Genomic DNA, 16,440 nt, shown 5'->3' on the forward strand with positions numbered 1-16,440 from the left:
TCCATTACTTAACGGCCACGTGTCAAGCAGCCTCTCTATCGCACGCACATACAGAATTAAAGATGTCATTAGCAGAATATATTTTTATATACTAGGCCAGTGTGAAGAACTTTACAAATATCCCCTCCATTTAGTCTTGCAACAAACCGGAAAAGTGCATACTGTTATACTATACCCAGTTTTCAGATGAGGAAACAGAGGCTTGGAGACACTGCAGAGGTGCTCAAGATCACTTGGTCAGGAATTCTTCCCATTCATAAGGGAAGAAAAAAAATGTACAAAGGGTCTAGATGTCTGAAGTTCTAGGGAGCCAGGATCTGTACCTAGGACCTTCCTGGGTCCAAAGCCCGTGCTCTTGGGCCCTACCATGTGAAGGCTCCTGCATGGTAGCAGTAACACTGTCTCCCAAAGTGGTCTTGTAAGGGTTCAGGTGATTAGGCATGTCAAGTCCCGAGTATGATGTTTGACATATAGTAGGCCTTCAGTGCTTGTTCCTTTCATTAAAACTGGTTAAAGAATTCATTTTTTAAATCAATTTCATTCACACTACTGTAATCCACACAAGGAACGCCCATTTCCCCAAAAAGACTACTTTAGTAATACTTCAGGGAATAAAGATTCTATCAATCTCTAGGATCACATGAAGACCTAGGTAGAGCATTCTAGAACAGAGAGACTGGGTGGGTAAACTGAAAGTCTATACATGTGACATTTACCCAGTTGCATCAGCAGTATGTGGTCTACCTACAGTACATAACAAGTATTAAATAATGCATGATCTGTGAATTTCTGGGGTGCTTGCAGGCTAACTAGCAAGGACCAGAGGTGTTAGGTTCAACACTTTTGAGGTACTCGTCCTTGCATGAGAATACCCTGCCTGCCGTCTCCCTGGTCTCCTTGCTGCTCTCCTGTGCTAAAGGGCAGGCGCAGGCACTCCTGTTTTAAAGGAGTCAGGATACCCAACTTGTGAGCCTCTGAGTTCTTACCTTGCTTTGCCCATGGGAATCTGTGGGCCTCTAGCTCCCCCTCTGTCTTCACATACAGGGACCCCTGCTCACCCCAATTTCTGTACTTGACAGCATCCTCTGCCAGAGCAAATCTGATGAAGTGCAGACACAATCCATATCATTCCAGGATGAAGTCCCTACAGTGGTTTCTTACTGTCCTCCATTCATTTATAAGGGAAGAAAAAAAAAATGTACAAAGGGTCTAGTTGTCTGAAGTCCTATGCCAAGCCCTGGGCACACAGGGAACATGACTGTGGGCAGCGGCATCTGGAGACGCAGAGTCTTCTGAAGGCGACCAGTAACAAATCAAACACTGAGGCAGATAACTAACTCTATGTGCACTCTAAGTGTGAACTGCAAATGTGTACTATCAGTCATGGTCAGGGCAACACTACGACTGAGAAAGTCCAGCACCTCATCACCAAGAATGGAGTATACACTCCTGTGGCCAGAGCCCCCCCCCCCCCCACCTCCAGGCCTCTCTCCCACCACTCCCCCCATCCACACTGTGCTCCAGACTGGACCACCCACCTCCCCTTGACTTACTGCATGTTCTTACATTTCTGAACCCAAATGCATACTGTACCTTTCCTGGGAAATTTATTCCACCAGGCCAAAGCCCATTCGGTTTAGTGTTTACCTATGTGGGCTCAGGGAGATTCGTGAAGTCTGCCCGCAGTACTTATTTACTGCCCTGGGGCCACCATTTGGGGTTAGCCTCCAGTCTTTGAGGTTTGCATCACGGGCAGGGACAGACCTCAGTATGACCCATCTGAAGGTTGAGAGGTTGGGCAGTCACAGGCAGGTCTGCAGGTGAGCCCAGGAGCGGGCGGGGTGTCAAGTCCTATATCTCATGAAGCCCCTGCCTGTAGGGCTTTAAGAGGTTCAGCTGCAGAAGAGCTGGACCCAGTGGCTTCTGTCCTGTGGCTTTTGGGGAAGCCTCCAGCATCTGGAGGGAACGTGAGCCCTGTGCCTACCACACACAGTCCTGGTCCTGGGCAGGCTGGAGAGCTGCCCAGGCCACGTCCCAGCTAGGAAGCCCAGACTCAGTCTCCTGCTTCCCAAGGGGAGTTTGTAACCAGGCAAGGGGAAAGGAAGACGGGGAGAAGATCTTGTTATCTGTTTTACTGATTTTGTTGTGAAAATTGGATAGGACTGACATGTTTCCCTTTTTGAAAAACAGATACCCCGTAACACTGGAAGCCGGTGTCTGTACACACATATCCTACTGAAGCACTTTCCCACAAATGCAATTTTTAGGGGTGGCACAAGCATACAGGCGTGGAGTGTGATCTGGGTGTAAATTTCAACTGTACCAGGCATCAGCAGTTGATCCCAAACAAGTTCTCCCTTCTTTGTGCCTCAGTTTCCTCTTCTGTGAAACTGGGGATAACAACAGCGCTTACTCCGGGTTTAAAAGAGATAAACAGATAAAGTACACAGCAGCACGACTTGAACACAGCTGATACCAATAATGATGACTGTCATTATTATTATCCCTCTAATTTTACAAACTTATAGGATAGCTCTTTTCTGTTGTAAATAATGCTACGATGAACATCTTTAGGTCCCAATTAGTGAGGCTCTGCTGTGGGGAGAGAGGCAGATTTAGACCCCAGGGTCAAGTTCAGCATGGTACAGACCTGGCACTCAATCTTGTCCCTGATTTCCTTCCTCACAGCCCCTCTTCTTTACCTGCTTGTACTTCTGCCTCTGCGCCTCCTGCGGACTGCAGACCTCACTCCCTCAACCCCCCTGGCAAACCTGCCCCCCTCACTGCACACCACCACTGCACTGTCATCTATAAAGATGATATTATTTTGCTGTGTTTTCCTGAGCATCCTGTCACCTGGTACCTCAGGCTCCAGCTTCTCTCCAAAATTCAGTTCAACCCTGATGCAGCCCCTCCTCTCTGTGCTGTTGCTTCCCATGATTTCAGTGACCCACGGACCACTGGGGTCTGAAAATACCAACATTTGTGTTGACTTTTTAAAGAAAAAGACACATTTCACACAAGTTTTATTAGAGTATTTTGGATCTTTGTTTACTTTACAGTACTAAGGACTGAACCTCTGATCTGTATCTCCAGCTCTTTTTATTTTTGAGACAGGATCTTGCTGAGTTGCCCAGGCTGTCCTTGAAGTCTTGATCCTCCTACCTCAACCTCCCGAGAAGCTGGAGTTAACCTGGGAGTGCACCACCACACCTGGCTTCTACAGCATATTAACGTAATTGTTCTATGTTATTACTATTAATTGCTGTTAATCTCTTATTGTGCCTGACTTACACATATGTATGCACAAGGAAAAACTCATAGTGTATACAGGGTTCGGCACTATCTGCAATTCCAGGCAACCCTGGGAGTCTTGGATTGTACTGCAGATGCAGGGGGATGGGAAGGCTTTCTTAACTCAGACCCACTTCATACCATTTATCCACCATGTTTCTGCAGAGTACCCCCAAACTACAGAACGACTGGGGGAGAGGATGCTAATGAAAACCAAACTCTACATTTCCCAGGTTTACTAAATTTGGATCAAATTCTGAGGTCTGAGGTTAAAGTTTGGGAGAAAATCTCTACTCCTCTTTTAGGGGAAAAAAAAAGTGTAAAATTACTTTTGTTCAGCGTATTTTTAAAGCGTGATTCAGACAATAATTAGAACTGTTTTCACTTACCAAGGATAGAAACTTGTGCAAATGTATTTTCGGTACACAGCAATGCCCGCTGAAGCAATTCCAATCATTAGATCTAAATTATGCAGATCCTGTGAAAAAGGAAGATCTCAGATTTGCAGTGTTACAGTCTTGCTTAATGCCCACCAGTAACTTGAAAGCAACCAGAGTTTTATAAATAGCAATATGTATAAGCTCCAAAGGGGAAAATGCTACTGAAAACAGGCAAAAATCCCCACTTAATAGCTACTTGAGATCCAAGTACTTGGCACCAAATTCTTCCAAAGTGCGTGCGCACACACACACACACACACACACACACACACACACAGAGCTCTTGGTCACCTAGTTTAGAAAGTCACCAGAATCACTTAAATAGACATTCAGTTCTAAATTTTCAAATCAGCATTTGACAGCCACATTAAAATCCGAGAGGCCTCTCTCTGCATGGTTTGTACAATCTCAGCTCCCATTAGGAAAAAGGCTTTCGCTGTTCTGATATGATGAGGGAAAAATTACAAGTGTAAAACTGATTCTAAATCCAATTAAGAAATAACTGCTGCTTACGAGTCCAATACAACTGACATTTACTAAGAACATTTACAGAGCGCCAGTCACGCTGCAGTCCTTGGAGACCCTGGAGAAGGGAAGCACAAACACTCCAAGCTGTTTTAAATCCATCTGAATATAAGCAAATAAAACCAAAAAAATACAGATGGCCCCTTCCCTTGGGTCATGTACTTCCTGTTCCCCATCAGATACCTGAGGCTGTAAAGGAGGAGTTTGAGTCGGTTTCAGCTGGGCATGTACCTTTGGTCTGCCACTTGCCAGACATGTTGTTTGGGACTCAGAAGAGCTTTGATTGTTTTTTTTCTTTTTGAACACTAGATTACTGAACCCACCCCAAAGGATTTTGATAGGCTAAAATCAGAGAATATGAGAAGGAATGTAGAACAGGGTTCAGTGTGTGGCGTCTAGAATGGGGTTTGGCATATAGTTGGCATGATAAATGCTGATCCCCTTTGGTTGAGGGACATATCGTCTATGAGCAGCAATATGAACAAAGGAAGTTAGAGAAACTGGACAGGGAGAAGGGTTCTACCGTGGCGAAAAGGCCAGAGAGTATTCCTCCTGATAGCAGCCCGACTGAAATCATGTGCTTAGAGCGAGCCAGATTGGCATGATGAAGAACAGGGCCGCATTTAAACAGGACAGCTGTGATTGCCATTTGGAGAAAACAACAAATTAGCAAATGAAATAAAAATTGAGTGAATAAGGAGATGAATGGTTTGAGTAGGCCAAGGACTGCTCTCAAATCTCCCAGTTTTATAGCCTCTCCGTGTGTCCCTCACCCCCGCATCATGGATGGCTGCTGTCCATTAGGTTCCCGCGGCCAACACCACATTCCCCAGCTCCCCTGGCAGAAGGCAGGGCCACGGGACCAGTGCTGGCAATGTGCTCTGAGCAGACATGCCCGGTGCCTCTGCTGCAGCCCTGAAGAGCTGCTGTGGGACCCTCAGGCTTATGATGACGAGGAAGCCACATGGGAGGAAGGCAGAGCCCCGAGCAGCCTAGCCTGCCCTGGAGAGGTGGCTGGACCCCACGCAGTACTGACTTCCTCCTGAAAAGCCAACTCTGTGGTCTCAAGCTACTGACATCTGGGGGGGTTTAGTTCACCCAGCACAGCCTGGCGGGACACAACCCCCTCTAATACCATGTGGGCCTTGGCTGGGCAGCTAAGCCTCTGCCTCAGAAACCTTGAGGGTCACTGCACTGACAGCTTGGAGGTGGGGAAGACACAGATCAACTCAGACAGACACAAGATTCTGTCTCGCTACCGAATAAATGTCTCCAAAACATTCTGTCAAGGATGAACTATCTGCAAATAAGAGTAATCATTAAGGTTTAAATCCCAGAGTTGGTATTTTGTAAGATCTGATATCTTTTTCCTGCTTTGTTGGCAAAGTTATGCCTTTTCTACGTCACAGGCTTCCACAGGACCCAAGGGAAACACAGAAATGGAAGTGTTTCTATAAACTGCAGACGCATTACATAGTTACTCAACATCCATGAACCTGTTTTCCCATCTGTAAAATGGGCAAGATTAGAATGCCAATTTGACAAGGTTACTACAATTCTTAAAATGAGACCGGATGGAACAAAGACTGGCACATAGTTGGAGTTCAACTAACATTTACTCCTTGTGGGTGTGATATGGGCCGGTGACAGGTAGAAAACACTAGTATGTCACCGTGAAGGTGGGAGGGAATTAGACAGTGCTGGGGCCATGTACTGAGCTACTTTTTATATCCTCTGTGTAGTCCCCAAGTAGCAGTTTCTCCATCTGTAAAACGGGGACAGTAATACCTAGCTTGTGACATTATTGGGAGAAAAAATTAAATAATCCACTGGCACCACAGGCATTGTCTCACAAATCACAATAATCTTAAATATTTACTGATCTTCACAATCATACCACCATAACTTTTTTTTGGCGGGGGGTGGAGGGGTGGGTGGGGGTGGGGGGTTTACTGATCAAACCCAGGATCTCATGCTACATCCCCAACCCTTTTTATTGTGAGAGAAGGTCTCATCAAGTTTCTGAGGCTGGCCTTGAAATTGAGATCTCCCTGCCTCAGCCCCCTGAGTGGCTGGGATTACAGGTTTGCACCACCATGCCCGGCTCCTCCACAATTTTTTAAAAAAACTGTTTGTAATTAGCTCTAATTTGAGCAGTGGCTGAGTGAAGTGGCAGAAACCTTGACTCATTAAACCTTGAAAAATGGATTCATACACATTTTTTTTGCCTGTTTAACCATAATACAGTCTTAGAAAATTATAAGTTTCTATCCCCTGACCTCTCTCAAAAGGGAAAAGTCTTCATGTATAATGGCAACCGTGAACAGAACAAGATAAATGACCAGCAAAGCTTGGCACGACTTAATAGCCCTCTGAGTATCTTTAAAAAGGAATTCTGTTTTAATGGGAAAGGAACAGCTTCATCAAGGAATTTTCCAAACTTTTACAATTTAAAAATTTAAAAAATATATATTTTAAACCAAAACACGCCGAGGCTACGTACTCTGCCGCCGTGCAGCTCCACCCCATAGAAGTCGAGGGTCCGGGCTATGTTGATGTAGCAGGACTCGGCTTCCGACTGCTTCAGCCCACTGCGGAAGAAAGGTGCAGGTTCACCAGACAAACAGGGAACATCAACTCCGACTTTTAAAGGTTCAGAAAATCTAGAGGATTTGGTAACATTGCTCTGGGGTCAGGAAACGCCTTACATGGCCACTCTCAGACCACCTCACCCTAAATTCTAAGGAACCAGGTTTCCTTCGGTCGGTTGAGTCTGACTTCATCTAGACGTTGTTCACGCAGTGGCGGTGCCCCACGCAGGGGGCTCTGGGTCTCCAGCCACAGGCTCCAGGTCTCCCCTCTCATGGTTCCTGCCCTGATCTTCCTGGGTTACTCAATTCCCAGGTAATCTTGACATCTTTCTGCCTTTGTCTATTCTTTCAGCAGTGGCCTCAAACTTCAAATGACGCTGGCCCTGTGCTATTTTCGGATGCTGACTTTTGCCAGGGGAGCAATTTTGGGAGAGCGACTGGCAGCGCCTTCTTAGAAGGGACACTGGTTGCTTGCCCTTTGTTTTTATGGCCTTCCTAAGAAGTGAGCGGGCGGTCCCCTGAGAGCTAGCCTCCTGGGCCAGCATGGCTCTTGCCTGACAGGAACTGTACTGCTGCCACGTAGCTCTGAGCCCAGTGGGGAAAGGGAGGAGGAGGCTGGAGCTGGGCATATCTCCTGGGGGAGGCTGGCCCTAGGCAGTCACAGGAGACTGGAAGCAGTTTTCACGAGCTGAACCCATGAATGTCCAGCCTGACGGCCCCTTCTGGCCACCTGTCTGTCTACTCAACAATCCCTGAAGGAAAGGCCTGATTTATTCAACATGGTACAGCCGAAAGGATTGCCTGGTGGGGGCAATCTGTGGGGCGTTCAGATTTCAAAACAGGTGTTTCCTTTAGGAATTAAGTCAATTTCAACAACATCCTGAAGAGGAACACAGCAGCCGTGTCCCACTCTGCCGGCTGGATTTTATACTGCAAAGAAATGCTGGTCATGCTCACTGTATCTGCTACCATCACAGCACAGAGGTTCAAAAACCCCTGACAACTTCAAAGAGAATCATGAGCAAAAGGAAGGAGAGTTGGAATTAACCAGAAGGTGATGCGATGTCTGAAAATACCCGACCCGAGCTCCCAAAGTAGGCCACCGAGCCCCTCACCTGTGCTGCTCGTGCAGAGACTCCACCTTGGTTAAAAAGTCATCGTTTTGATCTGGAATAAACTGGCTGTCAGCAAGGTAGCCTGGATGATGTACGGAAGAATCAAAGTCTCCGAAATGAGCTATTAAAAGACAGAATGAGGGGGAAACTGGAATTAGGTTTGCCTTTTCAATACGGTCTGCATTTATGAGCAGCTACAGAGTCGTGAGAAAACATTAATTGGAAACATCTTCTGATGAGTTCCCCCACCACCTGCAGCCTCCAGACTCCACGCTGCTTATCTGAACCCTTGCTGGGGGCCAAAACCGGCACACAAGACCGACCCAATTCTCATTCCCCCTGAGGACACACGGAGAAAGCTAGAAGAAGGTGCTGGAATCTAGATCCTATCCTGACCCCGCGCCTCCTGCACCCTGTTTCAGCACTAAGGTTGCCTCACACCCCTGAGGAAGGAAAGAGAGGGGATGCCACCAGGGAAGATGCCGTCCTCACGTCAGCCTCTGGGCACCGTCGCAGCCCAAGGCTATTGCAAGGTTGGATCAGCTGGCTCTAAGAAATGGGTTTGGGCAGAAGAGAGGTCATGCTGACCTGACTCACGCCCTGTGACCTGTGTAAACCCCCAGGATATGCTCAGAGGCCATGGGGGTAAGGGCTAGGTACAGGTGGGGCTAAAAGTCAGGGCCCAGGCAAGGCTGGTGGCAGGATTCCAGGGGAGGAGGACACATCCTAAGAGTGGAGGTGGGGGATACACAGGGAAGAGGAAGAGGGGCTTTATGGAAGGATTTCCAGACTAACCCCTGTCCCAGATGACGCTTCTCCCTGAAGCCCTGTCCTACTGTCTGCAGACATGAAGTGCTGTCTATAAGGCAAGGTACTCTTGAGGGTTGTTCTGGGCCCAGGGTCCACTATGTGGCCTCCTGCTAAAGAGATCAGGGAAAAGGACCAGGGGCAGGACCTGAGGACATCCAGTTCCCTTCTCCAAGACAGTTTTCTATTTCCATAAAAGCAGGAGAATGGTAGGGCACTAGCCTAGCACATGAGGAGGCCCAGCACCACAAGAACACCACCACCACCACCACCACCAACAACAACAACAACAACAAAAAAACCAGAAGCCAGCCTCGAGCTCTGAAGAATAACTGACCTCATGCTTTATTTTCTCGAGTGTGACTAGTATGTTTACAGGAACCACTGAGATGCCGGGACACAGAGTACCAGGGAGAAAAGCATTAGCATCTCCTCATCCAAACCTTTCATGGTAAGGGGAAGAAACTGAAGTTCAGAGAGGAGAATGGATCTACTCCTATCATAGGGCCACTTGTCCACAGGGTCAAGGCCAGTACTGGGGACTGGAGGCCCTCTGTTAGTGCCCTAACACTTTACCTGCCTTCCTGTCAGGTCAGCAGGCTGCTGCTGGCGATGTGATGATATCCCCCAAAGACCAACTAAATGCTACAAATGTCTTTCCTGGGCTTGAAAGCAGAATCCTATTTAGTTTTCCTCTGTTGGTTTCATGAGTTCATGGAGATCCTCCTGAATGACTTGGTTATCCATCACATTAGCTAACAGTCCCCACCAATCCCAGTGCCGCCGTGCAAACATGAACTGCAAGGTTCTCTCCTGGGTCAAGTCACTGAAAGACCTTCTGAACTTAAACGTGACCAACCAGAACCTCCCTGTCTTCCCTTCAACTCTTAAGCAGCTACTTTGTACAAAGCTCTGTGTTAACCACTAGGGGGAGACAAAGTTAAACAGCCACATAAACATTTGAGAACACTGGGTGATTTCCACCCGACTTCAATGACGTCATCCCACTTGATTCCTGAGAACCCACAACTGGGCAATGCTTTTATCCCCATTAAACAGGTAAAGAAACTGAGTCTGAAAAAAGGGACCTGCTACTGCCACTACTCCTTGACCATTATTAATTGGGAGCCTAGACCTGACCAGAGTTCCTCCTCTTATCTGCCTACTTCCACTACCTGCCCCAAACTCCTGAGTAAAGTTTTCCTATTTGTAAGGAAAGCAACACATGCAAAAGTTAATTGTAGCAGAACAAAAAGGAAATAAATGCTTCTGTGCAAAATACCTTGACTTTCAAGTTTCATGTTTTTTGTTTTGGCTGACCAAAAATATGCAGGCATACTATATGTAGCAAAGACAGGGTCCAGCCCAGGTTCCCAAGGTGCCGTGTTTCCAGCTATCAAGCGGTTCTGCTGGGCAAGTCCTTTACCTGCTATTATTTCAACTCCCACTTGCTCCCAGAGGCTCTTTATGGGCTCATTCCTGGGATGCTTTTCTGGACTCCCTCCCTCTCTCCTAAGCAGGACAGGGAGTATCACCTGAGCTCATTCTACAGCAAACATCACCAGGTCCTCACCTGCCTCACTAACAGGGTAGAAAGTCCTCGGGGAAAGCAGCGAGCTTTCTCCTTCCTGAGGCTGGCACAGAGTTTGCATGTGGCAGGAGGTCTGAGAATATTATGGAATAAATAAGAATTTCTAAAAGCTTCATTCTTTGTGCCTCATAAACCCTTGACAGGTTACTAGCTATTTTCTATCATCATGTCGTTTAGGGTACTTAACCTACAGATCATTTTACTTAAAAAAAAAAAAAGTGCTTTTGGTTATCTAATCACTGGTAGGACTTATAAGTTATCCATCTTGGGATAAGTCAGCAAAACCTATCAGATAAAATGAAGACATAACTTTTTGATCTGGTAACTTCATATCTAAGAATTAATCTTCTAGACAGGTATGCACAGAAGTATGCAAATATATGTATTTATTTACTGAAGGTAGAGGAATATAAAGAGCATATACTTAAAACTGCTTGCCTGACAACTCATGATTTTATTAGCATGGCAGTATTAATATTTCCACTGAAACCTATATGCATTTTTTTTTAGGTCTAATCATTTTCTTTAGCCCTCATTTTATCAATATTTTGTGGGGAGTGAGGGGCGCTGACTATGGAAGGTTGGAACAGGATGTTTTAAATGTAGTTCTTAAATTTTACTCTACATTTAAAGCTTGTAATAGGCAATTTTTCAGAATAGCTTTCTTCTGGGCAGACAGGAAAATACAGTAAGAGCTGACACTCAGCCAGATTGTGGGCACTGATCCAAGAGCTTTACGTACATACGTGCTCATTCATTTTATCTTCATGCCCTGTGAAGTAGATGTTCCCATGTCCCCATTTGACAGGTGAAGAAGCTGTGGCCTGGTAATCTCAAGGTCACACAGGGTAAGTGGAAGAGCCAAGACACAGGTAATCTGGCTTCAGTCCATGTTCTGACTCAGTCAGTGATGATCTAACCATAAAGAATGTTTAGCTAGACCACCTTTGCATGTGTTACTAAATTTGAACCAAATAATATTGCAGCCATACTGCAAATTACTGTCACCTCCATTTAACGGGCGAGAGACCCAAGGTTCAGAGAGGTAATATCATGTAAGCAGCAAATGGAGCATGCAGGATTTAAGTGGGGTGACTGTCTTCTTTCTAATATCCCCATCTCTCAAGCCTGGAGCTCCAGCTATGAACACCCAACTCACTCTGATGTGGACAAGGTTGGTTTCCTCAGCTGATCCACCCAGCAGAGGTGGGTCTGCAAAACCTAGAGACCCACAGGAGTGCACATTGACTGATGGCTGCGCCACCTGCTATATGGCTACCACACTCCAGGTCTGTTCCAGTTATACTGCAGGGAGAGGGAAACTTTCAAATCCACCCAGGACTCCCTGGGCAAGCTCTGAGAGTCCCACTTAGGCAGGAGGAGACACGGTGAGATGGAGACCAGTGCTGGGTCTTGTCTTACTAGCAAGTAGGCTTGCTGGTTGCTTAAAGGCATGAAGTTGCCCCTGATGTCGTGTTCCCCCACTTCCTGGTTCCATGTATGTGGGCAGGTGAGCTGCAGGCCCAGGTACCTTGCTCTTCACCTTCACCTCTCTTATTTCAGTACTTTGCTGCTAGGGGAGGAGGCAGAACTGGGGCTACCTCAACAGCTCCTGGTAACCTTCTTTTGCTATTTTGCTTCTTCTGAGCCTATACAGTGAATAATTTGGCCAGTGCTTACTCTTGAGACCTGACCATCTTGCTCCCTTAATTGCCCAACACGCAGTCAATTGAGAGGGTAAGAGGCCAAGATGGTCTGGGACTTATGGCAAAGGTAGAGGAGATTTCTTATGTCTTGAGCTATCTACCCTACAACTCTACACAGCAACATGCTTGTGGACTGTACTGGAATCACACAGCTAACTATAAAGTGGTATTTTGTCATCCATCTGACTATGTACTCTTTTTCACTGTGCAAACCCAGCCTCTATCACAGGACCTGACATGGAGTACCTGCTCAATAAAGTTGTGCTAATTGAACAAGTGGGTTTCCACTACAGCTTAAACCAGCCCTGATAGACAATTCCATTTGGACTTTCTATCCAATATGGCAGCCACTAGCCACGTGTGGGTAGTCCAATCAGAGATGGAAGCATAAGTTCCAGACTGGTTTTCAAAGACAGGAGGAAAAAAATGTAAAATATCTCATTAATAATTTTTATATTGATTACATATTAAAATAATAGCTTGAATATGCTGGGTTAATTTAAAACATTAAAAAGTAATCTGTCCTGTCTCATTTTACTGGAAAACTCAGAACTACATGTATGGCTTTTAAATTGTATTTCTAATGGACAGCACTTCTATGGACCAGTTCTTAACCTATTAGTTACGAACCTATTTCATTAGTTATAATGAAACTCTAAAAATAAATTCATAAGCTCTCAGCAGTGTTTCAGACAGGCACCAAGCATGCTGCAGGAGTGACTTCCAGCAAATTCCTTGACCTAGCTGGGTCTCAGTTTCCATGTTTATAAGAGATGACCGGTATAAATATTGCTCCACTGGGGTTTGTATGGATATCAAATCCAAATACCTGGGCAAAGCCTCTGGAAAATGCCATGTGTGGTAGCTGCCTGCTGCTTTATGGCTCCCTTTGGAGAAGACACCATGCCAGAGCTCATCCATGTCCTCCCCTGGTGCCACTTCCCTTCATCCAACATCCCCAAGCTGGGGGAGCATCAAAGTCAGGGTTCGAGTGGGACTATCTGGACAGCCAGAGCTATACTGTCCCTGGGGAAGAGGGACTTGGTCACAGAGGAGGAGCTGGTGGCTTTCTCCACATACTGCTCAGAGCAATCTGTCCCTCCATGCCACAGTCCCTTGGTGACTTACATTGTACTGCATAGGATGCAAGAACCACAGCGGAGTTCAGAGGGCAGGTCAACCTGTCAGAAGAAAAACGTCTTAGCAAGATCACATGGTCTGGGGCGGGGCCCAAAACGCTCAAGGGTCTTTCTTTTCTTGTATTAACCACAGAGGACAGCATGACTCATAACAGAGACAACTTTATGATACATTTAATCACTCTTTGAGATTGACTGTAACACACTAAGGATTTTAGGTTTTTTTTTTTTTTTTTAAATAAAAAGAACTTTTTGTGTTTAAAATAACAAAATACTACAGATACCAGGAAGCTAGACAGAGTTCTGACACTGGCCAGCAGGTTGGCTGGTCAGATTCACATCTGAGAGGAACGGTGAGGAACGTAAACTCTTACATCAGTGGGCAACCTTCAAATCTTTCTAGTAAAGATGCGACACTTTTGGTAGGGCTCTCCGACTGGATTCTTGGGTCCTAGAGACTATGATTCTTGAGTATCCCCTTTCTCACATCCTCTTAGAAGGGAAAAGTGAAAAAGCATTTTGCATTTTAACACTTGCAATTCCCTAATTAATTAATTGGCTGTAATGACTTAAGGTTCCTGTATATATTTGCCCTCCTGAAGATCTATAAGGTTCCACGATTCGTCTGCCTGTCTTCTACCATCTGCTAGAAATCCAGACTTGGGCTGGACTTGTTCTCATTTTCTTCAGAACTCACTTGTCCTCCCAAATGCCCTACTTTCACCAGTGACTCCACCCGTCAGTCACATTTGGAGTCCTGACTGCTCCTTTCCTCCATTCACCTTTGGCTCCATGATCTGTCTCCCTGGGAGCTCTGCCAGCAGACGTGGGGCACAGCTGGATGGGAGCACAGCTGGATGGGAGCATGGGCTGGGAAAGTGCGAGGTGGAAGGGATCTGATAAAGGGAGACATCCCCAACAGCAACACCGAGAGGCACTGAGATTTTAAAAGCATCTTCCCAGCAACGCAGTGGGAAGCGGAGAAAACATGCAGTTTCCATGGCAGCTTATTAAGTTCCCAAGATGTGAAACATCCCGCCCTCTGACTGATCTGCTGGGCCCTCCAGGGGTCCCCCTTCCATCCACTGCACCGTGTGCTGATCCCAAGGCTGCGGACAAAGGCAGCATTCCCTAGCAGAGAGGCCTCTACCTCCCCTCAAGTAACTCTGGCTTCCTGCTGGCACTTGTGAGCGTCTCTCCAAGTCCATGTCCACATGCACGTCCCAGGGACGCTCACTGTCCAGTCAGTCACCTGGAGATGCAAAAGGCGGAGGGCGAGCAGGCAGTACGTGACAAGCATCAGCCATTCGCTCTCCTCCCAAGAAGGGCCTCGCTGCCATCCAGCCAGCGTCCTCGCTAGAGGAAGAGCAGGTGAATGGGACCTGGGGGACACCTGAGGAGGAAGCTAAGGAGATTCAGTCTGGGTGGAAGCAACAATTTTACAACGTCACAAGGAAAAACGTTTCCAAAAAGTGGTGTCCAAGACATACACTAAAGGACACCAAGAGCACTGCTCTCAGCCTCTGCTTGTTCCTAGGTATATTTCTTTCTGTCAGGTCCAGGGGAGTGGGTGAAGAGCGTGGACTGATCACCCCTCTAGGCAGGAAGGAGCTGAAGCCTGCAGTACTGCCAGCTCACAGTTCAGACCCCATCAGGGGATCTGAGGTCCCAAGAAATGCCAACTGCCAAGCCTATCAAACATCCTGGCCAAAGAGCCTGATTCACACCTGAGAAGCAGGTGTGACAGCAGAGAAGCTGTCCTTGGAGAGGGGTGAGGGCCTCCTGGTGAGGAAAGCCAGGGATCCAAGCCAGATGTGCTCCTCAACAGACACCTACTGATCCACCCAGGAAGACAAAGGGATGTTTTGCTGGGAGAAGGCAAGAGGAGGACAAGCACTGCCCAGCACCTGTGAGTGAGTGACAGCCGCAGAGGAGGCAGCCCTGGCCTTATCTAACTGCCCAGTTCAGGACCTGTCTCCTAACAGGCAAAGTATCTGGGAAAACAAAATGTGCAGAAGAGAGGGCAGAAGAGGAGGCCTGGGCCCCAGGAGTTATCTTAAAATGTTCTGCCTCTCAGAAGGGTGAGATCCCCACCACTGGAGTGACCAAGCAGGTGCCCCAAGGCCACAGTTTGTGCTGGCAAGGGGATGTGCTCCTACCTCGAGGAAAAAACCGGCCATGTCACCAGGGTTCTGCATTCTGTGACCCATACACAGTCCACAGGTCTGGCTGTCCTCTCCCCAAGGAGGCTCTTGTTTCTACCTGTCCTCCTGGCCCTCCAATCTCCCTGCTAGCCCCCAGACCTCTGGCTGGCAGGTCTGTAATGCTTCCCCCGGGAATGTCCACTCTCCTCCATCTAGACTGAACCCTGGCTTCCTCCAGTCTTCTCTTGTGTGCACTGACATGATGGTTGTAGGTGTGGTTCTTGCCACATTCCTCCTGCTTTTAAAAACCTTCGACTGCTCTCCTCTGCCTGGTGGATGCGAGACGCATGCCCATGTTTGACATGAAGAGTCCTCTCTGTTCTCCTGCATGCTGCTAATGGGTGGTTTCTAGCTCGGACTATGTGTGTATGTGTGAGTGTGTGTGTGTGTGGGGGGGTGATGCTTCTTGCTGCCCAGGGAAATCTGACTCCTCACTACTCTCCCAACTCTGGCTCACCCCAGCAATCCACAAAGACTTTTCCAGCCGGCACCAGTAGAAGGAGCTCCTCAATGCCATGACAACTGCGGTCTCCACTGCCAACGCTGGTCCTAATTGCTTCATGGGCTCCTGTCTTGTTCCCCCAACCAGACTGCCAGCTGCCTTATGGTACAGCGTGCTGGTGGCCTCTGATGACCCTTCTCTGCAGGAATAAGCTAACAGGTGGAGAGAGGGGGTATTTCTACTAATTTACCTGCTGCAGTTTCTTTTATGAGTCAAGAAAATACTAAGGAATTGGAAGCAGCGGCTCCGGGACCACTTGCTTGGAATTCCATCCCCCTTTTCTGGGCTTGTCTCGGAGAGCTGCCAGTCACTTAGATGGTCTGGATACACAAGAAGTGCTGAATCACAGGCAGATGCTCATGTCTTTTAAGCAAAAGCCTTCCCAGTGAGAAAATGAATCATCCAAGATACCAGGGGCTGGAAGAGGACCTAAATTGGGCCTGATCTGTCTTCCTGAATGAAGCCCATTTTATATTCTGGGTCTCTCCCTCCCATTAAGATTTCTCAGGTCTTTACCAGAAAGATA

At 47.1% G+C, this 16,440-nt stretch overlaps 1 protein-coding gene across 4 annotated transcripts in view; it reads right to left on the reverse strand.

Annotated features, from left to right (window-relative positions):
* The window catches only part of Ptpn3 (protein tyrosine phosphatase non-receptor type 3), a 109,085-nt gene that overhangs the window by 47,132 nt on the left and 45,513 nt on the right, over positions 1-16,440 (reverse strand). For all 4 annotated transcript variants that reach the window (XM_078047933.1, XM_078047931.1, XM_078047930.1 and 1 more), the window contains 4 exons: positions 13,198-13,250; positions 7,966-8,086; positions 6,763-6,850; positions 3,684-3,772 (listed from right to left, as the gene is read on the reverse strand). In XM_078047933.1, coding sequence (XP_077904059.1) covers positions 3,684-3,772; positions 6,763-6,850; positions 7,966-8,086; positions 13,198-13,250 — 351 coding nt within the window. The remainder of the gene's footprint in view (positions 1-3,683; positions 3,773-6,762; positions 6,851-7,965; positions 8,087-13,197; positions 13,251-16,440) is intronic.

Source organism: Ictidomys tridecemlineatus, chromosome 4 (assembly GCF_052094955.1).
Source record: "Ictidomys tridecemlineatus isolate mIctTri1 chromosome 4, mIctTri1.hap1, whole genome shotgun sequence".
Taxonomy (NCBI): Eukaryota; Metazoa; Chordata; class Mammalia; order Rodentia; family Sciuridae; genus Ictidomys; species Ictidomys tridecemlineatus.